This window comes from Esox lucius, chromosome 16 (assembly GCF_011004845.1).
Source record: "Esox lucius isolate fEsoLuc1 chromosome 16, fEsoLuc1.pri, whole genome shotgun sequence".
Taxonomy (NCBI): domain Eukaryota; kingdom Metazoa; phylum Chordata; class Actinopteri; order Esociformes; family Esocidae; genus Esox; species Esox lucius.
Window position 1 is genome coordinate 23,893,230 of NC_047584.1, and position 23,134 is coordinate 23,916,363.

General features: G+C 46.1%; 1 protein-coding gene across 8 annotated transcripts; it reads left to right on the forward strand.

Moving 5' to 3' along the window:
- Positions 1 to 334: 334 nt before the first annotated feature.
- Positions 335 to 22,249, forward strand: akap11 (A kinase (PRKA) anchor protein 11). Of its 8 annotated transcripts, XR_004574576.1 has the most exons (15): positions 335 to 484; positions 3,280 to 3,379; positions 3,986 to 4,096; positions 4,459 to 4,512; positions 4,604 to 4,735; positions 5,348 to 5,633; positions 5,737 to 9,416; positions 9,590 to 9,748; positions 12,820 to 13,136; positions 14,254 to 14,400; positions 16,044 to 16,127; positions 17,140 to 17,186; positions 17,819 to 18,015; positions 19,069 to 19,936; positions 21,391 to 22,249. XR_004574576.1 is itself a non-coding variant. In XM_013137893.4 (14 exons), the coding sequence occupies exons 2-14, from the start codon at positions 3,317 to 3,319 to the stop codon at positions 19,252 to 19,254; spliced, it is 5,463 nt and encodes a 1,820-aa protein (XP_012993347.3). In that variant the 5' UTR covers positions 335 to 525; positions 3,280 to 3,316; the 3' UTR covers positions 19,255 to 22,249. The 8 variants fall into 8 exon arrangements, 7 of the variants coding, with proteins under 7 accessions (XP_012993347.3, XP_012993346.3, XP_012993348.3 ...); XM_013137893.4 differs by having other exon boundaries at positions 335 to 525; positions 19,069 to 22,249; XM_013137892.4 differs by having other exon boundaries at positions 19,069 to 22,249.
- The last annotated feature ends 885 nt before the right edge of the window (positions 22,250 to 23,134 follow it).

The following is a 23,134-nucleotide window of genomic DNA, read 5'->3' on the forward strand; positions in this document are numbered from 1 at the left end:
ATGTCACGACTAAGAGCAATAGACTGGACAGTTTTTGCAAACTAATTTTCTTTTCCGCATTCCTGAAATAAACCATAACATCTGTTAGCAAAATGATGCATTTGCACTGTCATAAGTGAAAACAATCAGTTTGTACTACAAGGCAGTGTTAATGTAGTTTTTGGTGCTTTTTGATAAAGTGATTTTCTCGACACAAAGGTTTAACCGTTGCCACTACATGAATGAATATATGTATCGCTATTGATAATATTTAGTATATCTATGGTCATCGAGAAATTATAAATATTTTTCGGGACCGCCCACTGATAGCCTATTCTGTTCCTGCAGAACATCACGCATCGATTACTCTGGTTGTGCTTCTCCCTTGCCATGAGAAAGCGGAGCGCCATGAGTGATTACTACTGCCTGAGTCATTCTTGTTTTCATGGAATATACTGTCAGTGAAACGTCACCTTGCTAATACGATTCCAGCACTTGCTGAACGGTGAGAATAATGGTTTAAATGAACGTTTGTGGTGAATTGAGGTATGAATTATTGTATGAAAATTGTCTCACGATATCAGTGCAGCTCAATGGGCAAAGGATTTGTGTATGCTAACGCCAGCCAGGTTGCCAGCTGTTTTTGCATAATTATGTGGGGTCGAGGCCCATGATGCTAACTAGTTAGCCTGAAAAAAAAAACTGTTTAAAGGTTAGCCCATTTATTTAGTTAACTAGCTAACGTTTACTAGCTAGGAAGCGTACATGCTAAAGGGAATTTATTTGCACTGCGTCAACAATTAACAACTATATGAGTATGACTGCTAGCGTACTGCTGTGTTTAGCCATGTACCATAATAGCTAAAAAGCTTCTGGTCACAGAAATGACAGTCGTAATGACAATTTCCTGTGTGAAAATGCGACACCAATTTGTATTAGCAAATTATTACTTGTCTGCCATTTCACATAAGGTGGCTAATGTTACAGATATTTTTCCCAACGTATTTACAACAGTCGTACACCTTTGCTGGATTATCTAGCTGTAGCCGGCTCTCTTATTGTGACCACTCAAGCAATTATAGTCACAGGATGCGACAAAGGCCTGTCACCATCTCATAGACAATGTGAATCTGTTGCTAGCAACAAACTATAAAACTGCTAAGAAATGTAATTAGTCTTTGTTTTATAGCTTCTAATGACATGTCAATCACCATACCTCCACAGCATAGCAATGAAAGATTGCTAGTAAAAGTAGCTAGCTACCTACTAATCCCCCTATTTTCAGTAGGCTCAGCCTGCTGTTCCTAGTATAAACCCAGCAGATTATGTTGTAGTTACACCGAGCGCTGCAGGATTGGGGGTAAAAGTTTTGCTTGTATGATTTTGTCACCTAGTTAGTTGCTAGTTTAATTGTAGAAATGTAACGTTATGATTTACTGGAAAGGGTTAATTGAATATTGTCTATTGTATTTTTCACTCCTGTTAAGAGCTGCGCTGCATTCCTCCTTGTTTGTTTACCCATCCACCCACATAGCCACATATTCATGCTGAAACGCCTCAAAGACTGGCCTATTTTTGCTCTTACACAATTCCTGCCTTGGCAGATTTTTTTGCTACTGCATCTCCATCTGCTTACAAAGACTCTAAAAACATGTAGAACATTTTGTAGTAAGCCTACAGGTTGACACGATCTCTGTATTAGCTTATGTGCATTTAGAGAATTGATATTAGCCTAAATTATGTTTTATTTTTTTAATAAATAACTGAAATGCTGTAGTGTAGTATACAACAGAGCTTCAACAAAGCAGCAAGGAGAAAACTGTCTACAATTTGCAATGTTGTGTGTGTGGGGGGGAGGGGGGGGGGTGTAGTAACAGAGGCCTGTTTGTTGTATGACACACACAACTAGCCTTCCAGTTCAAGCTGCATTTCCATGGTCAGAGCATTTGGGTTGGTGCTTAGCAGAACAAAGTTGAGGTTTGCTGGTAACAGCTTGCGCTGTTGTTTCTGAAAACCCCTACAAAGCAGCCAAAAGACCAGGAGGTCCCGGGACAGCAGAGAAGAGGAAGTGAGGCAGAGAAAGAAAGGGAGGGGTGTTCAGTATTTCCCCTGGTTGGTTCCCATAGAGGACAGCCATCATATCAGAGACTCGTTGTCTAGACTCAGACTCAACCAGCTGCTTTGGACAGCACCTCAAAGAACAGCTCACATTTCTTGGGAAACTTTCTTCCTCGCTCTCTGTAAATATTTTGCTGTCTTTAGCTGCTCTGTCATGCTTACGAAGTGTGTTTCTGTTGCTCTGGGTTAGTGTTCAGACTTTGGGTCCACACCCCTGTTCTTTCTGTCTGTTTGATCATCCATGCCGGTGGCCTAGATTCTAAAGGTTGGTATCTGACAGGAACTTAGCAAATATCTGCTACTAAAATCAAAAAATGAAATAATTCATTTTACTTTATCTGACTCTTCTTCGTCTGTGTGTCTTATTTAACTATGCTGTGTTTTTTGGTAGGCTACTAGCTGGTTAGGTTATGTTTCCTAATATGAATTGGCAGGCTCTGGCTAGATTGAATGTAGGCTAATGGACAAGAACTCCTCTTTGTTCACATTATCAAACAGCAGAAACAATGCTCCAGCCTTGGTCAAAATACAAAAGATAACTACTCCATAAGTCCAGTTCCATAGAGTAAGGGCAATGTTGAATGTGCCAGGCGTGTATTCTGTGTGAGTATAAGACCACAAAGGTAGACTGAGATTTATCATCCATCACTATCATTGTATTACATTAGATCAACGGCCGTCTGTACTGAATGGTCTTGGAGACGCTTTCATGAGACAATGCTGTCACTGTAAAATAAGCCTAACATTTCACTATATTTGAGGCTGGCTGTTTGTCTTATCTTACATCGCAGTATCTCTTCACATGCAGTCTGCCCCGTTGTGCTGTGGTTTAGGCAGTGATGCTGAGCAGCACGTAGCAGCTGCATAACAACGTTGGCCAGTGTCAATCCTGCACCTTACAGACTGTATGCAATCGGTGATAACATCTCCAGGCATACCACAGTACCAAAGAACTTTGCCACGGTGTTGCAAAATGTAAATATGGCTGTGAAATCCCATGGAAGACACCTGTAGACCGCTTGCAATAGACCAGGTAGAAGTCAGCCCTGTATGTCTCAGTCAAAGCCTAGAAATGATTTGTAAATCAAATGATTTTTCAGCGGAATGTAGCGTTGTCTGTTATGTTGTCTCCCCTCTAAACCACCTCTGTTGTTTTCCCCTTGTCACATACTACTCCTACAGGTAAGTGGCCGGTCTGAAACACCCAGCCACTGTTGTCATGGACGCCTGTGCCCGCATTCAAGGAGTTCCTCTCAGGACTCGAGCGTCCATCAGGAAGGAGGTTAGATTCAGACGGTCATCTAAGTTCAAACATTTTATTTGGCACATACGGTGGAACATTTTGAAGTTAAAGCTTGGGGAATGTGTTAACGCTTTCTCTGTCCTGACAACCTCTCCTGCTGTTACAGCTTTTAAGGAGACACTGTCCCAGTTACACGGGGTGGCTCTGGACATTTCTCAGTGTGAGGGAGGGTGTCACTGGGAGACTTTGGTGCGGAAAGGGGATGGAGGAGGGCCTTGTAGCCGTTGCAAAACACAATATAATGTAGTAAAGGTGTATTCACATATTACACTGAAGACGTCTTGGTGAAATTTAAGGAGCCCTCCTAAATTCTGTGTTTTATATTCCCTAACCACAAGAAACGCAACCTCAGTATACACTCGCTGTTCTCATTTTGTTCAGAGTGTGGGGTAATTACTCAAGTGTCGGTTTGGGAAGACATTTCCTGTGGGATATAGTAGTCCACATTTGATTAGTTTAGTAGGCTTCAAATTTTCCCTGATGGATATTGTTGATTTAAATTAATTCTTGATAACCTGGTGCTACGTGGTGTGTGTGTGGGGGGTGTCTAACCTAAGCTGAATTCACATGTTGTTTGTTGGGTAGACTGTGCGTGACAGTGGGCCTCAATGTCTGAAGACTCTTTTGAGGAACAAGAAGGAGCTTTGCAATGTAGGACTGGAGCTACAGACCAGAGACACACATCGCCTGACAGAGGTTGGTATCAGAAAACACACACACTTTGTTTACTAACCTTGTGGGGAACCCAAAAGTTACCATTCACAGTACAGTTTTCCAAAACCTTGACCACAGAAACCTAATCCTAACTCCTAACCCTAAACTTTACACCTAACCCTAATTCTAACCTTTGTCCTAATTGTAACCGTAACCGTTTCCACAAGCCTAAACTAAAATTAAGATTTTCCATGGTTAATCATACCTTTGGGTACTTGGTAATGGTACTTTCAAGAATAGTAAAACAAGCATTTACATGTGTGCGCGCACACGCACTTACACAAACACTGTGATTGTGACTTTGATGGGCAGGTTTCCCCCAACATGTCCTCTCCTTTCCTCAGATCAATTTTCTGTATTTGCCAGGCCACTCTGAAGGCGAGGATCTAACTCTACAGGTAAGAGTTACCGCTCCAGCTCAGACTCTCCTGTAGTTGCTCGGGTTAGTCTTTTGAATATGTTGGTTGTGATCTTGGGTTCCCGCCCCAGGCCCTGTCGTCTCTCCCGGGGGACCTGGCGGAGCTACTTAGGTCTCTCCATGTCACCAGCCTCCGGAACGAAGAGGTGCTTCTACTAAAGGACAGCAGAAGACTAACTGACAGGAGGGATTCTGCTACCCAGGTAACGAGGACAGGGGATGATGGAGCTTTTCTAATAAGCCAGTAAGAGAGTAGAGAGCGTTGATGGTTTGTAGTATGCTAGGTGGAGAGAGTCTTTAGGCTGCTACAGAGAATAGTGTTTCACTCTTGAATGAGAGTCCAATATAGTTTTGATGCTGATTCATTTGACTTTCCTCAGATGGTGTGCAAATTCTTGGAAGATTGTGGTTTTTTTCTGTTTAACAGCTAGAGGTACAAATAGTGTGGATGCTTGTTTTCTTGGATTGTCGTGTGTGCGTGTGCGTCTGCGTGCGCGCACTAAAACTGAGCCACTATACTCACGGTGGTCAAGACACAAGTGGTGCTGAGTGTCACGTCAGACCACAATCAGACATAACAAAGCCAAAGCCAAGTTAAGCCCCTCTCCCAAATATATAATCCCCCCCCCAAAGATGATTTGAAAATTGGTTTGATGTACTCCTGGACATGTCAAGCACTGACATTCTGCAAACTGTTTTTAAGTGGCAAGTGTTCTTGTTTCTATTTTTTTAAAGGGCTGATCAGTCTTTGGCAGTAAGAATATACAACGGTACCATGCAACCAACAAACTCTGACTCTTCTCTGTCCTTCACAGCAGCAATGCTGGCTGAAGGCAGTTTGTGTTTTGAGGCATAGCTTCAGCCCTAGCCAGGCCATTGTTGGCATGTTGGTGGGCCTGCTGGGGCGCTATGCTACGGGGGTCCGTTACGCCTTGGAACTCCAGGCACTCCACAGGGGCACAGCTGAACCCTGTCAACCCGAGGACGATGACACAAACCAGTCTGTGTCGTCCATCGAAGATGACTTTGTCACTGCTTTGGAACATCTAGAGGAGGAAGAGAACTGTAGGTTCATCACAACTATAGGCAGAGGGATGTTCAGTAGGTCATGAAATTATCGTTTACTGTGCCTTAAGCTGAATGATTAGATTAAAAGTTGCCTTATTTACTCCCATTCTTCATCTCTCTCTTTCCACTTTCCCAGTCGATAGCTCTTCACATCTACGTGGAAACCAGCGTGACGTGGCCTCCCAAACAGTCCCCGGCCACAAGAGAGACAAGGACCTATCAGGCTCCAGGATTATAATCAGCTCCGCCCCCAGGAAGTCCTCAATAAATCGCAGGTCTCCCCCAGAGGTGTCTGTTACTGTACAGAGACCCAGAGGGGCAGAGTCCCAGTGGACTCTTTGCAGCCCTAGAGCCCGGCTCCCCTCTCCAACTCGTACAATCAGCGAATCAGAGTCGTCAGACTGCTCCAGCCCTAGTCCAATCATCTTCCTAGATGAGGTTGGTTACCAGAAAAGTCTAAAAGCGACACTAGACATCCCTCAGATTCCTGGGGGGCCAACGGACAGGGTGGAGGACTCAGATTCTGAGGTCAGCGAGTTCTTCGACAGCTTTGACCAGTTTGACGACTTGGATGAGCTGAGCTCAGAGAGCTGTACCCTCACTCTGCCTCTAGACCAGACCTCTATTACCACCACTGGCCTTGGTCAGATGAAGCACTCTGAAGTAGTCAGTGGCAAGCCAGGGTCCAAGAAAGTGTCCCGAAGCTCTTCCACCATGAACCCCCACCGGTTCGACCAACGCAGCCTCCCCGCTAATGTGAAGAAACCAACCCCACTCAGAAGCCCCCTTCGCCCTTGCTCCCCCTATGGATCCCCTGACTCTCCCCGTCCGACCAGGAACTCCTGCGAGGAGAGTGGAGGTCAGTTGTTTAGCCCCGTCAGCTCCTCTGCCTTCAGCCCTCTGGGAGACGGAGGAGCTCTGGACTACTTCTGGAAGACTGAGAGTGATGGAGATGAGGCCGAGCTGCGTAAACCCCAGGACCTGTGTTCACTCTACAAGACTTACTCAGACTTCGCCAGCAGCCTGTCCAAGGAAATCCTAGGCTCTGTGTGTGGCTACCAGTCTCCCGTAGACATCAATGACAACAAAAATCTCAGCTGTGTTTGCCACAAAGAGTTCCAAAACCAATCCGGCTACATCATGAAGCTTTCTGAGATCCAGGAGACTGTTACTGTCTCCAAGATGCAGCAGAAGCCCCAGTCTCTGAAAGATGGCATCCAGAGGTTTGCTACAGACCTGGTGGAAATGAGCCTTGGCAGTGCCTTGAGGGACCTGCAGAAAGGAGTTTCCTCCTGCACCACCACCCTCTGCCACTTGGCGGCTAGGTTAACCTCTTCTGTCTTCCAGATGGCCTTTCAGGAGATTGGCATGCGCCGTGCCTACGTTCTGAAGGAACGGGCCATCAATGGGCTGGCTGGTTTCCTGGTGGGAGAGGCAGTGTCAGGTGCTCTTAAGGACTTCCTGAAGGTGAAGAAGCAGATGTTCAACAGCACAGTGACACAGTTTGCTGCTGATTTGGCAGAGGAGCTGGTGTTTGAGGGGATGATGGAAGTTTGCCAGTTCTCTCACCCCTCCACCCCCATCACACCCAGCGACTGGTCTTTTGGCATCGGGGAGGAGGACGATGAGGAGGTGGTGTCTTCCTATGCTTCAGATCTTTCGGAGTCTGTAATCCAGGAGGCCTTCATTGAACTGTCCCAGGCTGATGTGGCCTTCACTACCCAGGCGGCTATCAGTGTCTCTCTGGACAACATCTGCTATGTCAGTGCTGACGGGACAAACACTACTTGCAGTACCGCTGCCGGCCACCAGGCTTTCCAAGTTAGCAGCCCAGAAGAGCAAAGTCCTGATCCATCAGGGGAGTATGGCTGTACCGTGAAGAAGGCTTTGTTCTGTGTGTCTGGGATGGCCAGCTGTGTACCAGTCCCCCAGGCAGGCCAAGCCATTTCCCACCGCCACAACTCAGAGGAGATCTGCCAATGCAAGTCTAGCCTTGCCCACACCTCCCAGACCAGTCCCAAGAGGAGCTGCAGCTCAGAAAGCACAGTTGTGACTACAGCTTCCTTTGATGCTACTGCCGCCACACAGACTGACCTGTTGCCAAAGACCCCTTTTCAAAACTTTACTGGCAACATGGTGGATATGATAGTGAGTGAAGCATGCGAGATATCTACCGCAAAGATGAAGAAGAAGGTGGAGGACTATGCAGACTTCTTTTCTAAAACCTTAGTGGGTCAGAGACCTCCATCTGGACAGGAGGGTATTGTCACTGACCAGACTTCCATGTCCTCTCTCCGCTGTCCCTCTCAGACCCTAGGAAGAGCAGCCAGTGAGGCTGGCTCTAGGGTCAGCTGTGCAGTCTCTGAAACCCGGCATGTGATCATGAAGGACACCCTTGAGGTACCAGCATTTGAGATTGGTGGGAGGGAAGGAAGGAAGCTGGTCACTGGTGACGAGGTGGTTACCAGTCCTGGTTGCAAGTCCAGCGGGACCCCTGGTACGCCCCCCTCCACCCCCCAGCAGCCCAGTGTGGTGTCCCAGGAGAAGCGGATCAAGCAGTTCTCCAAGAAGCTCAAAGGCAAGCTGGCTAAGGAGTTCTCCCCTGCCACCCCTCCACCCACCCCCCACTACCTGCCAGAGCCTGAGCTCAAAGACTCCCCCTCTGAGACAGACAAGGCTGACTTCATGCTTAAACTGATGAGGTCTCTGTCTGAGGAGGCAGACGGGAATGAGGAAGATTATGAAGAAGAGGAGGTTGGAGTAGAAGGAGGTAACTCTAAAGCTGAGACAGAACACTGCCTACGGTCTGAACACAACCTCTCGGTTGGAGGACACAAGCTGACAGACAAGGGAGCCCTCCATTACGCCGAGCGACTGGCGTGTCACATTGTCTCCTTGGCGACTGAAATGGACACCCTGGGAGTGGGGGACGGAGGGAAGCGAGGGGAGGAGAGCGCCGACAGTGTGGCCCAGTTCTCAGAGCGGACCCTGAACACTCTGTGGATCTACGCGGGCGAGGTGGCGGGAGAGGTGATCAGTGACGTGAAGAAGATGATGGGCTCTAGACCGTGTCGTCACAGGGCGGTCAAACGGGGCAGCCAGGAGAGGGCCGGGGAATGCCCTCACCACCACCACCCGCGGCCAAGTCAACACAGCCGGGATTGCAGGGTGGGTCACCTGGCCGAACAGTGGTCCGGCGATGCCCTGCACTCCGCCTCTAGCTCCGGCATGTCGTCGGAGTACCCCAGTTGCGAGAGTGTGACTGATGAATATGCTGGCTACCTCATCAGGGTGTTGAAGAAAGAGGGAGGCAGCAGGGAGCTGATCCTGGATCAGTATGCCAGTCGTCTTGCCTACCGCTCCATCAAACTGGGCCTTGCCCATGCTGCCCGCAACATGAGGAAAAGACCCTCTTCTTCCCGGCACCATGCCTCCAGGTGCCACCACAATTATGGCCTCAGGGGGCTCAACCCTGAGCTGTCCGTACCCAGGGATGATGCAGGGGGAGTGGAGTCACTTTCCAGCGACAATGACGATGGAAGTCAACGGGAGTATACCGAGCTGGTAAACTTTGCAGAGTCACTGGCATACAACATCACCTGTGATGTCACACGTAAACTCCGCATGTCGTCCGTCCGACTGCCCAAGTCCTTGACCGACTCGTGTCTGTATCAGAAGTCCAAGCTAGAGGACATGGCAGAGAACCTGATCAGGAACTCCTTTTCATGCCCCCTTCTGGCCAGAGAGGGAAGAAGCAGACAGTACCACAGCACCAGCAGCCTGTACCATGCAGACCACAACAATGGAGTCATGCAGGTCTGTTTGGCTACGGTAGCATCTTTTTTCAGAAGGGGGGTTGTGAAATATTCTGTTAAAACGTGGACATATTGAATACGGTCAGTTGTATTGTTTTAGCGTCATGTATTAGCGTGTGTTATTGTAGCATCACTCTTCAGCCGGTGCCAATTGTCAGCATTTATTCTCTGTAGGTCATAGAGCACTATGCCAGGAAGATAGTGGACGACACGCTGAAGATGGGCCTGGCCTCGGCTGGACACCAAACCCAGCAGGCCCCAGAGCGACACTCCCACTCTGACAGGCTGTCTGAGCGCGGAGCACAGGGGGAGTCAGCCTGCCGATACTGTCAGGTCAGGACTTTTTTTTTTTGAATTTTTATTTATTTAAAAGACTACTGTTGAGCACATCAACAGATTGAAAATGTGGGACGTGCTGGCCTGTGTCCTTATCAGAAGGTTGTCACACTCATGCCATACCTTGAATGCTCCAACCAGCATGTAAGGGAGTCACTCCTGCTGTTCAGAGGCATATGGAACCTGCAGGAACTACCTGGACAGGAGAGTCAGATTGGAGGTATTCCACTAAGTGAGCCAGGATCTCCAAGTTTTCATAAACTATTGTGTGGGATATAGTTGTTTTTTGCAATATTGAAAATAATTAAAACATGTGACATTTGTTGGGTGACATTAATAATTTTGTTTGAATGTAAACAAAAACCCAGGATTGTGACGCATTTATCTTAAGCTACCATCAGTCACATCCAAGCAATTTTGCAATGTTCAGCAGCTCTTCAATCCTGATTTTCGGTGATGCCCACTTTGCTTTGCTCCCAAATTCCATCTTTCCATCTCTGTTTCCCTGGCCTTTGCTCTGCTCTCTCTTCCCTTATTTGTCCCAATATGCTGTACTCTACACTCTTCCTCTCTACCTGTGGCTCTCCCATCTCTGTTCCATTCTGTCTTCCATTCCTACAACACTATCAAGACTACTGTTATTCATGTTCATAGCTCTTGTGTAATCACACATCTTTCTTTGTTTAGCTAGCACAATAGCTAAAGTAAATCAGACTGTTATCAATCTACTGTGGTTATCGGAGGTGTGCCGAGTTCCTGGATACAAAGTATTGTTATGGATATGAGGAATTTGCCTGATAGAAATTATTTTTGATTGTCATTAACCATGATAGGAGAAAGTTACTGAAAACCAAATATTCTCATGTCACTCACATTGTGCAGAATGCTCAATTGGCTTATTTGTCAGTTAAGACTATTTTGGGGTTTCATTGGGTTGAAGCCTCCTTCCCTCCCCACAACCCCCCCACAGCAAGCACACATGCAGACAGTTCCTAATTATTCAGTGTTCTTATGGTTACATTTTCTTTCCAGTCCAGACATAAAATAATCAGAACTGCAAATTATTAAAAGTTGATAAGTGTGAAAACAAATGTTGATTGTACAAATGTTTTGGATCCGTCTAGGTGTTTGAAGAGAGATGTATTTTGCCTTTCAAAAGTGAAACAACAGAGGGTGTTTTGTTAATGTAATGGCCAAAAAACCATCAAAAATTGCCTTTAGAGATTTCGATCGTTTTTGTAAGCTAAAAACGATGTGTGCGTGAGTGAAGGATCATTAGAATCCACGTGATAAGTGAACGTGCAGTATCGGACAGTTAGGGTAAACTTTTAAATCGTCATGTAGTTGAAACACTTTAATGCTTTTTAAGTTTATATAATCTAAACATGAGACAACGATGGTTTTTGTTTCTGTAGCCTAAATCCTTAAAGTGAAAGAGGTACTGTTACGGCAGATATAGGGCACATATAGGTATTTCGTTCACTTTTCCTTGTCAGTAGAGAACGCGGTGTAGACGATCAGTTTTGCGCACAAGCAAGACATACCACCTTATTTTTCTCGTTAATTATTTTACTAGAGATTTATTTTGCCGTTTTCTCATTGGCTAAGAGTAAGCGACAACAAGATGAAAAAACGCTGCATGAGGTGTGTTAGCGATCTGAGGTATAACGAGCGCCAACTGGTGGCAAGGAAGACAATTGCGATGCTGTGCCACCGCCTTTAGTATAGAGTTGAAGTCATTAAGAAATTCTAAAGAAAAAACCCTATTCAAGGACATTTTTACAAGTCTAATAAGTGAGATATCTTATAAAATATATATAATCAAAAAGCTGTATGCAAACAGTCTTGCCCCAGTAAGAAATTATATGATATGCTATTGAAAACTTATTTGTGCTTTGTTTTTCATGTGCATTGTTACTCATTACTCATTACCTCTGTGATCTAGCTGGCTAAAAAAATTGTCACATTGGCCGTGAATCCAAACATTTTGGCAATGAGATTGCTTGTTCAGGAGATCTTCATTGCAATTAATGAATGACAGATCTATTCCATGTCATTATCACACACTGCTTAAAAAAATTATGTTGCGTAATGTCTGTTGGAAATATTGCTAATACATAATTTAGAATATTCCACAAAATACTTTATTTCAATGATGCAATATAATTTGAAATTTCCTTCAGAAGCTTATAATTTGAAAAAAATCTTCCAAACATATTTACCCCTTGTTTGAAGTACTCATGAGATTTAGTTTTGCTCTGTCCGTGGTCCTGAATTTAGCCCTTCTTTCTAAACAAGCAGACATTCCCACTACATTACACTTTGAACCTTTACAGTTGTAGCCGACCTCAGCATGCAAGACCACTTAGGGAAGGGGAATTAACCCTCACAATGTTGTCTACAGCTGTAATGTTTTGTAGTTGATTTGCAGCAGTATTTGAGAATTTAAAGCTAAGCAGGGTTGGGGAGTAACTTATTACAAAAATAACTATAATGGGTTAGCAAAAAATATTATGATCAGATATTTCTGTGACCAGATTTTATGCTTTTTTTTTAATTAATAGGAGTAGGAGCCAAAAGCCACATTAGAACTCACAGTCACCCATCTTACCACAAGGAGTCGCTATAGCACAAGACAAAGCAGACCTTCCTGACATCCTCTCATCCCCACCTGGCAGCAAAGAGCCAATTAGCTGGTCCCCTGGACTTCGTCAATATGTCATGACCGGGATTTTAACACCTGGCTGCAATGGTGAAGCTGTTCTGTGAGCCTGGGCCTCTGTGCCGTTCTGGGGCCCAGGCTTTGGTTTTAATGTAAAGATATAGGCTTATTTTATTACTGTCTGTACTGACGTTGAAAGCTCGCTTTCACACCATAGGGGTTCCTTGTCGGAAAGTTCTGATGCATGCTGGAATTTACTGATGACTTGAATTTTATGATACTTTTTTAAAAATTGGGCACATCAGTGCTACTTGTCATTTCTTGTTATTTAATTTAGAGCGCAACTTTTTTTTTTTTTTTCTTTTTTAAAGATAGTCGTTGAGTTTGCATAAATGTCCTATTTTAGGTCAGGGAGTGTCCGTTCTGCATGCAGCCCAGTAGACCGCTCCTCATCGAAGCAGGCCAGAGGAGGAGGAGGCCGGATGGGGAGGTGGGCGCGTGTGGCCTGGAGATCCCTGAGATCCACATAGATTTGGATCGCCGGGCCATGTTCGCTGATGAGATGGTGACTACGGCGATGGAGGGGGCCAAGCGTGAGCTGAGCAACACTAGCCTGAACGCAGACAGCGGGATCGGACACGACGGACCCAGTTTTGCAGAGAGCCTGACCGCTGAGATCATGGTGTCGGCACTGTCCAACGTATGCCAGACAGCCAACCTCAGGTACCAGTACACGGTGACTAAGTCTAAATGACCAGGGGTCAGGTTAGGTTTCAAAGCTTTTAATAGATTTGACCTGCTTTCTTATTAAACCAACATTTATTTAATCGGTCCACTCACTGTTTGGGAATGCAGAAGAGTAGTCCTATGAGTGTAGAGCAGGGGGGTCCAAAAAGGTCCACCTAGGGCCGAGTGTCTGCATGTGTTTGCATTTTCACATAAATTGGTTCCCAGTTCACACCTAAACAACCAGCTGAGGGTTGAAACTGACCAATTAGTAACCTAATTAGTCAATGAAGTACAAGGGGAGAGCGAAAACCTGCAGTCACTCGGCCCCCTCCTCTAGATGATTGTCCTCTTCACTGTAATCAAATTTCACAAATATTAATGCCCTGGTTTGAATTTAAGCTAAAAAAGGATTTGCTTGCTTTATCATTTCCTATTTTGCTCTCTTCCCTCCTTCTGGCCATCAGATTTTTTCCTTTGTGAATAAGGTTAATATAAATATTCTTGTTTGATCGTGAGCATACAATACATGGAAGAGCATTGAGTTAATTGTTTTAATCATCTGGCTGCTGTAACAGTTAGGTTTGGAGTTTTCTGACTTAATAGCAGTATTTCAGCTTAATACTTCACCCATAGATGCTTGGGAGAAATAATGTAAACGCTTAATCATTCTTCGCCATTAACGAACATTGGGTTTTAAAGTGAGTGTGTCTTAGAAACCCCTGAAGACATTACACCACCACCAAACTGTGACGTTAAACAATAGCGTTGAGTACAACAACATGGTGAGTCAGGCCCTGGGAGATTCCATGACTCTTCACATGCATTTACTTATGGTTAACCTTTGTGTTTGTCATGGTTAGTATTAGTAAGGGTTTAGCAATTTATTTGTGACGCACTATCTAGCACAATTCATTCAAGTCCAACAATACACAATTATTTTTTTAACGTTTCCAACAACAGTAGTAAATGAGCCCTGAAGATGTCCTCCTCCTCGATTGCTGACTGTATTTCCCTTCAGTTTTTCTGGCCGTTTTATGAACTGTGTCTTCGTGTCAGACACCGTTGTCTTTATTCATGTGTTTAGTCCCCACTTGCTCTCTCCCTGTGGTAGCTCTCCAGGCAGGGAGGCGTCAGAATCCACAGTGTCCCATCAGCTCAGTCTGAGTGTGGGAGATGACAGTCTGGGCAGCTGGTCCAACCTCAGCTTTGAGGACGAACACCCAGACGAGACCAGCAGCTTCCTGCACCTCAGTGACAGGTAGGGAACACGCGTAAAGAATGTAATGTCTAAACTTTTACGTGGTTCAGTGAAGGTTCAGTAAAACCAAAATTGTTCCATTATTTCAGTTTCTTGTAAGGCATGAGAGAAACTAGTCTAGATTGGTTTACTAATAATTCACCTCTTGAACACTACTCTTGTCTTTGAGCACTGTTTTCTCTCACATCAGCCAATGATTCTAACCCATGTTCAATGTCCACAGATGGATTGAAATATAAGTGACTGCAGCTTTAGATTTCAGTGATGGCATTCAGCCTACCCTTAAATAAACAATTAAGTCATAACTTTGGCTACACTGCCAATGAAAAATAGATGTATTTATGGGAAATGGTGTTTCCCCATGTTGATTTTAGCTGGCTGGGGTGATTGGCGATTAGCTTGTTTGATCCTGTGAGACTGACATGAGATCAGTACCAGACACGTTCCTTCGTGTTGTCTGTCAGCCTGACATTAGCACGCCTCTACGATCGTTGCTGAAGGATGTGGGGTCACCTTAGGTCAGGAGAAGCAAATGTATGATTTGGGAACCTTTAGGACCACCCACCTGACAAGAAACAATTATTTCAAATTTTAGCAAATATTACATTACATATAGTCTGTCCTCTTGCCAGTGTTGTTATAGATTTGATATTGCTGTCCAATGTTAACATTTTTTTGCATTAACTTTATGTTTAACAGAGAACTGGCTTTCAATTTCATGTACACACACACACACACAGGTAGGTGTGTAATTGTAAGAGTGAGGACGTCTCTCCTGGTTTCTATTCTCATGTTGGGAGTATAGCTCCTGAAATTCCATGTCTCAGCCCTGATCTCTATGGAGGCAGTCAACATCTACACATGTTTCCCCAGATACTGATAAGGAGAATGTGAGAAGAGCAGCTAGTTATTTTAGACACCAGGGCATATTGACAGTGTCATAATATTTTCTAAAGGTGTGTCTGTAGCAGTCTCACACTTTCCACAGGAACAAAATCCAATCCTTCATGTGCAATTCATTATGACAATTCTGTTCAAAATGCTATTCCAACCAACTCCCATTTATCAACAAATCAATACATAACCAAGGAAACCAACCAACTCTCCCAAACCACAGCTCCATACACTATATGTTAGCGTGGGTAATAATTAGCTAATTGAGTCTGGTGAAGCTGTTATTTCTACTTTCCACATCATTCTGTACATAGCAGAGTGGCGTGCAGGTTCTAACCAGCCTGCTAATCAGGGGGAATGACGGTGTTACTGTGTTATGATAATGTGGAATACACGACTGAACGGTACCATGCCGTGATCTCATCTCACATTATTAGACCGTTGTCAACTGTGGTTTTGACAGAAAGGATATTTTGTGAACGCGAGCCTCGCATCAAGACGGATAATGTGAAATTTTCCAGCGGCTGTTTTTGCCAGACAAGAAATGTCAATTGGGTCCATTCTGGCCGAGCTTGACCCGAGTGATTCCGGCGCCTCAAGACTGCGTGTCTGGGGCCCCAGGGTTGGGCCACCGGTGTCGCCTGGGGTTGAATAGTCGTCTAGACTCCCTGGCGGCTGAGGTAGTCCTGTTGGGGTCAGGTCAGGCTGTGCATGTGACGGTGCTGACCGTTGGTCTTGTCTCTTTGCAGCAATGGGAACAGCAGTAGCTGGAGTAGCCTGGGCTTAGAGGGGGAGGTGTACGACGAGCACCTGTCCTTTTCCCCCTCAGACAGGTCGGTCCATTCGCACGCTTCTCAGTGTTAATGCTAACCTCAGGGGGGCCAGGTAGAAGTTGCCCGCGACCGTAGACCTGTGGTCCGATCACCGTCGAGCCCCAGGCCCGACCCGTAACCGCTGGCAGCCAGTTTAGTTACGTCATATTGACCCGGGTGGTCTGGGTCGACTTCTACCTACGCCCACTAATCGCTGCATGATCTCACGGCTTTGACCCGCGACGCCGTGGGATTGTGTGACACCCGTTGTGCCCTGTACAGATCCCGTAGATAACCAGAGGATAGTGCATGTCTTTGTCCCTGTGTGTCGCCACTCTGCCGGCGGTGGTGTTCGCCTGGTCAGTGGTGCGTGTATGTCATGTGTGTCAGGCTTCTGCATGTCCGCCCAAAGCGGTTCTTCGTGCCGGGCTGAGGTGTGTACGGTAGGAGAGCCCGTCCTACATCGCTAGGTGAAGTCATCCATATACAGTAGATTATTTCTCACTCTGATAATGGGACATATTAATGACCTGATTGTGATGGAGTCTGTTGCCCTGGGCTGTGTAAACGGAAGTAACAGCTCAAGAGAGAAACACATGTACTGTTTGAATCTTCACTCTGCAGATATTTGCGCAGTATACATTTTGATAGTTGACATTATGAATGTAATGTTTTAGACCTAGGGAACATGTAGATCACCGGCCTGGAATCATGCTCTATCAGGAAAAGGGTCTGATTTCAGATTAATATTATGCCTGTTTGCACGCTGGGAGTTCTGCTCTGTCTCACTGTGGCCTCTTGCATGCTCTGGGGCCTTTTCTCTCTCATTCCCTTACTCTACTCATCCCTCCCCTCCCTCCCTCCCTCCCTCCCTCCCTCCCTCCCTCCCTCCCTCTCTGTCTTGTTCTGTCTTGCTGTCTCTGTTCCTTCTTTGTCTCCGCTCTCTCTCTGGTTCTGTCTTGCCCTCCCTCTGCCTCTACAATGGCCCTGTGCTGGTCAGCTGTAACCAGTATAATGTTCCTTACTCCCACAGCGACTGCACTGAAGACAAGGACTCAGAGACCAAGGATGAATCCTGCGGTATGGCATATGATTAACTCCTGATATTCATGGAAAATCGGATTGATATTATCTTACTATTTTCTACACAAAGCATTTGATATGTCCATAAATCAGCACATAACACATTTCCCGCAGCCACACACAGAACAGAGCAGATGTAGGACACGACTAAACAACATGGAAAAAGTAGCCCTGTCCTTCAAAACCCTGAGTGGTCAGATTTCCCTGCTATATATTAAGACTGGTTAGACGGGGAGTCTTGGCGCTGTGTGTGTGTCTGTGCTACTAGGAGGGGAATTCATCCACCTCCCACACATTCAGCCACACTGCCGCTCTTTCATTCATGCTGTTCCCCCGGAGTTTAGCGCCGCCTCGGCCTCCCTGTGTACGGTGTCAGTCTGTCGGAGCAGGGCCCCCAGCGTGCTGCTCTCTCAAGGCTCCGGGCTGTCAGAGCCAGCCCGCTGGGGAGGGGAGCGTGGGAAACAGCAGAGGAAACCCAGGGAGTCAGGGGAAGGCTGTTGCTGTAGGGGGCCCTGACGACCAGAGACGGCCGCGAGGGAGCGGACGTGGAAGGAACACAGTGTGTTTGCAAGAAAGACGCCGGAGGGAAAACAAAATTAATTTGACATCCGTTTCCCTTCTGGTTCAAGTGCGTGCGGATCGGGGACAGGGCCAGGCTCACAGGCTCCTCCTGGTGGTCAACTCGGAGCTCCGGGAGACGACCGCTGACCCACGCCATGTGACCTTTGACCCCCAGCTCAGGAGCATGCTGCAGTGGGTGGCGGCCTCCATGGCTGACTTGACCGTAGTTCAGCTGGGTCCTAGTGGCAGCCGGGAGCTGGAGCAGGTGACACAGCACTAACCCACGACCAAAGGATTGTACACGCACAGACAGACACACACGCGCAGACAGACACACGCGCAGACAGGCGTGTGCACCGACAGACACACACATGCGCAGAAAGACAGACAGACAGACACACACATGCGCAGAAAGACAGACAGACAGACACACACATGCGCAGAAAGACAGACAGACAGACACACACATGCGCAGAAAGACAGACAGGCACACACGCAAACACATGCGCAGACAGACAGATAGACACACGCGCTGAAAGACAGACAGACAGACAGAGAGACAGGCATACACACGTACAGACGCGTGCACACGCGTGCACACGCGTACACACGCGCAGAAAGACAGACAGAGAGACAGGCACAGACGCGTACACACACGCGCAGAAAGACAGACAGAGAGACAGGCACACACACACGTACAGACGCGTAAACACACGCACGTACACACACACGTACTGACAGGCGCACGCACGCGCTCACACACGTGCAGACAGACATGCGAGCTCACACACGTACAGACAGACAGACAGACAGGCGCTCACACGTACAGACAGACAGGCGCACGCGCTCACACGTACAGACAGACAGGCAGGCACGCACATGCAGAAAGACAGACACACACACGTGCAGAAAGACAGACAGACAGACAGACAGACACACAAGCGCAGAAAGACAGACAGACAGACACACATGCACAGAAAGACAGACAGACAGAAAGACACACACATGCGCAGAAAGACAGACAGACCGACCGACCGACAGACAGACACACACACGCGCAGAAAGACAGACAGAGAGACAGGCACACACACGGACGGACAGACGCGCACGCACGGACGGACGGACGGACGGACGCGCGCACGCACAGACAGACAGACAGACAGACACGGACAGACGCGCACGCACGCCGCACGCACGGACAGACGCGCACGCACGCACACACACATACACACAGACACGCGCACGTATGTACGTACGTACTGACAGACAGGCGTGCACACACAGGTACCTTAGTCATTACTGTGTGTTGGTTTTCCAGCTGCCTGCGGTGATCCAGAGGCTGAAGGAGAGGGAGTGGAGGGTGGGGGACCTGCTCCAAGCTCTGCTGCGTTACTGTGAGGAGACCCACGCGCCATCCCAGGCTGAACCCAGAACGGAGGCGTCCCAGCCGGGCAGAGCACCCCAGCACACTCCCCTCTTCCAGTGGCTCCTGGAGCATGTCTAGGCTGACTGCACTTTCTCTTAACCCACCCACCCCCCCCCCTCAACTCACCCCACCCTCTGTCCCCTAAGCTGCTTACTGTACAGTATATGTGTAAAGCCTACCCCCTGCCCATGTTCAACTGAACCCTATGAAGATTCCCATCACGCCTCAGTGATGTGCTGCCAGACCTCCGTTCCCACACCATGCCTCATCACCGTATCCTGGTTCATGTCTTCACTACCCAGGAGGCACTATGAAACAGCCTTTTCTTAATACTATCTGTTATGAGTGTGTGCGCGTGTGGGGGCATATTGCATGCCCTGACTGAAAGTATGTGTTTTTTCCCCCTCCGTTCTCTTATTCTGTCTTTTTTTATTGTTAGGGCGCATATCACGATTCCATCAGTGTGCCTGTTGGCGACGCCTGCCTTTGTGTTAGAGCCCTGACACACTGGCTCCACCGAAGAGAAACCCGAAACCGTGTTACAAACGGACGGGTGGTGGCGATTGAGGGTGGTGGGGGCTGAGATGAGGAAGGAAATCTGGGATGGAAGTTCCGTTGGAGCGGAGTGGGGGACGGAGATGGAGTGCTTTCTGTTAGGGAATCCCCTCCGCTGCTGGCAGATGATGTCATCACCTTAGTTCACCTCTGTGTTGGTGTTCCCATACATCCAGGGACCAGCTACACCCAAACACACACACACGTATGTTGATTCTAACCCAATGAGATTAACAGAGTTTCAGATCAAATGTACAGTATTCCTCCTTTGAAAAGATAATTGTTTACAAATTATAAACAATTACAAATGCCATATGGGGCCTTTGAAATAATGGGTCATATTAAATGGCTGTGTTTGTAACCTCATCCCCATGTTCTGTACAAATCACACAGAATTTACCTAGATTTTGTTTACCAGCCATTTATTCTAAACGTTGTTGCTAAGAGATCTTTTGATTTTTTTTTAAGATTTTAATTTCTACCTGAAAAGCTGCTTAATGATATGAAGGAATCCTAGGGTGTCAGTCAGCTGACTTTCCGAACTGTCTTTGAGTAGAACTCCCAGTTGCGCTTTGTGTGTGGGCGCCTGTGCTGTCTGTGTGGTGGGCTTTTATTCTGTGAATTCCTGGCCTTCCACTGCTGAGAAGATCCTGCTGTAAGGCACAAACCCAGTGGAGGCCCTTATCAATGTTCACCACAGCAAAGTCCATCAATCCCCATCACACACACACACACACACACACACACACACACACAACATTGCTAATGATAGGAATGCACTTTGAAGGAAGATGAGGTGATTATGGGCTTTTCCACTCCTTTGTAAATTATACTACAGCTGGGGGATGTCTGATTCAGTGTATTCTCTTAGGGTTAACTTTACAGTTTCACATACATAGTTTGCCAACCACAGCAGCTCACACACACACACACACACACATCCTAATGTAATCTCTGATGTTATTGTGACACTGTGATTGTGTTTGGCAATTGTGTTTGGCGAATTTCAGAAAATGTGAAGTAATGGGGATATTGACCATGCTGTGGCTACTATACACTCCACATTTTTTTTACCCCTAATACTGATTGGCTAAATGCTGTGGTGTATTAGACTGTATAGCATAGGTATTACAAATAATTACTGTTGTAATTGCGTTGGTAGCTGGTTTACAATAGCATAAAGGGTGTGTTGTACATGGCCAGTATTGCATGGCTAACGGCTGAATCCCGGCACTCCACATTGTGTTTTGTCTAAGAAAAGCCTTTAGACATGGTATATTGGCCATGATTATTCCACACCCTCTCAAGCCTTATTGCTGATATTTTCCATGGTGTTGAATGTTTGCATGGCTGCTTCTGACATCACTGTAAAAACAGAACCGATTCTTGTTCTTTAACCTTTTGAGGAGTGAGGTCTGAAAACTTGCAGTAGTATATTACACAATTTCACTGAAATGCCTTCGCATCCCTTTGTGTGGTATACTCAGTTGCAATCTGTAACAGTATTTTAAACAAAACCAAAAACTTACTCCTTAAACTGTTAAATGCTTCAGTTCTGCACTGTACTGCATTATCGCTTCACCATCAGCAGAGCCTGTCTCTGTGTTTAGTAGCTGCATGGCTTGATTCTAATGCTCTTCACTTATGTGTTTCTTTCAGTGAATGAGCTCCAATTACACTGCCGTTGTGTTATAGCCACAGTTAAAACTGCGGACTGTGTAGCTGTGTACAGTAGGCCACTGCACTGCTGATGCCTGGTTCTCCGTGCTGCCAAATGTTTTTGGTCCGTGTGAAATCTGAAGAAAATGTTTCACCTGCATTGTTTTTTTGTTTTTTTATCTTAATGTATTTGAACACTCTTAAAGAAACGTGTACTTTTAAAGTTGTATTAAGAAATGAAACATTCCCAAAATGTCTAGGGGGAAATTGGGTGTAAATATGAGAAGATGGGGGGGTAATCAAGGCAGAATGTATGAAGAGAGAATGAGACCGTATCTACCCCACTAGGCAACACTATAACAACACAGTATCTGGAGTCTCAGATGTTTGAGATGTGATTGTAAACACAGAAATATGAGATTCCTCCTGTATCTGTCACTGTATTTAGGATGCCTGTACATTCCTATGCTTTCGTGTACCGGCCACCTGGCTAGCCACATGCCGCTGGAAATCGTCATTTAACCCTGAATGTGCGCCTACTGAGAAATGGTTCCATAGCTTTTTAGATGTGCTTTCAGTTATAACTTTCGTTACTATTGTTATTGCAGTGCTGCTATCATCTTTTGCACTGCAGAAGGCGACTTGTGTTTACTGACTCCTGTATTTTTTCTTTGTTTACTCCTGTCAAATAAGATATTTAATTATAATTTATTAAGTTATAACAGTGTGTACACTACTACTTGGCCCCCTCTAGTGACATCGCTAAATATTTCACGCGTTCTATGCTTGATGTCGAGGCACTATATTTGTCATTGTTTAAGTTGTGTGTGACAATAAAGCTTTTTCATGTGCTCTGGTATTCTGATCCTGTCTAACTGCCTAGCTACCTGGGATGCGTATTCGGTGCTTTATGTAGACCATTTTGGATTGCTACAGTCGTCTACGCTGGATATCTTTGTTGTGTTCTTATCAACTCTTAACCATTTCCACTCCATTTCTTTCATTGCAACCCTCTAATCAGGGACTTATACTGACCTCAGACACCAGGTAGGTCCAGTTAATGATGAGGTAGAACAGAGAACCAGCAGGCTCCAGGCCCTTGTAGAGTAAGAGTTGGTCTTGAAAACACCTAGTCCGGATTTGGTGCCAAATGAGCATGTGCTTGTGTCATATCTACACTCAACAGTATGACACAAGGATTAACTGTAATTCTTAAAGGAAACTGAGATTACTTAACCAAGCCAAACCCTTATGTCCCTGACAACAGTGTTACATTATGTGGTTATTGCTCCACGCCACTACACAGACAGCCTTTGTTGAGACTTTATAAAACTACAAATTGTTTCCCGGCCGTCTATACTACTATAATTAGTCGTTAGTGTTGAAGTACAATGCTGAGGGCCTGTCAGTGTACTGTGCCGCCTTCTGGGATGAATGATAGCTAGTGTCCCTGGCAGACAAGGAGGGACGAGGGGTGGAAAAAGGTTAATTGCAGGGTGATCACTGTGGTACAGGAACTGAGGAATGTGAAGTGGGAACAAGTGAAAGAAATGAAGAGTACTCTGTCGGGTGCAGCTTCATGACGAAATGTAAAACATTGTCGCAGAGCCTTTTTTTGGGGGGGATCAAACAACTCTTCTTTCATTGTGGGAATCCGACTGTCTCGGACGGCCTCAGCATGTGCAACCGGGTGAATCAGGAGTTCTGTGTGTCGCCAGTTCACCGTAAGGTTTGTGTTTAGTGT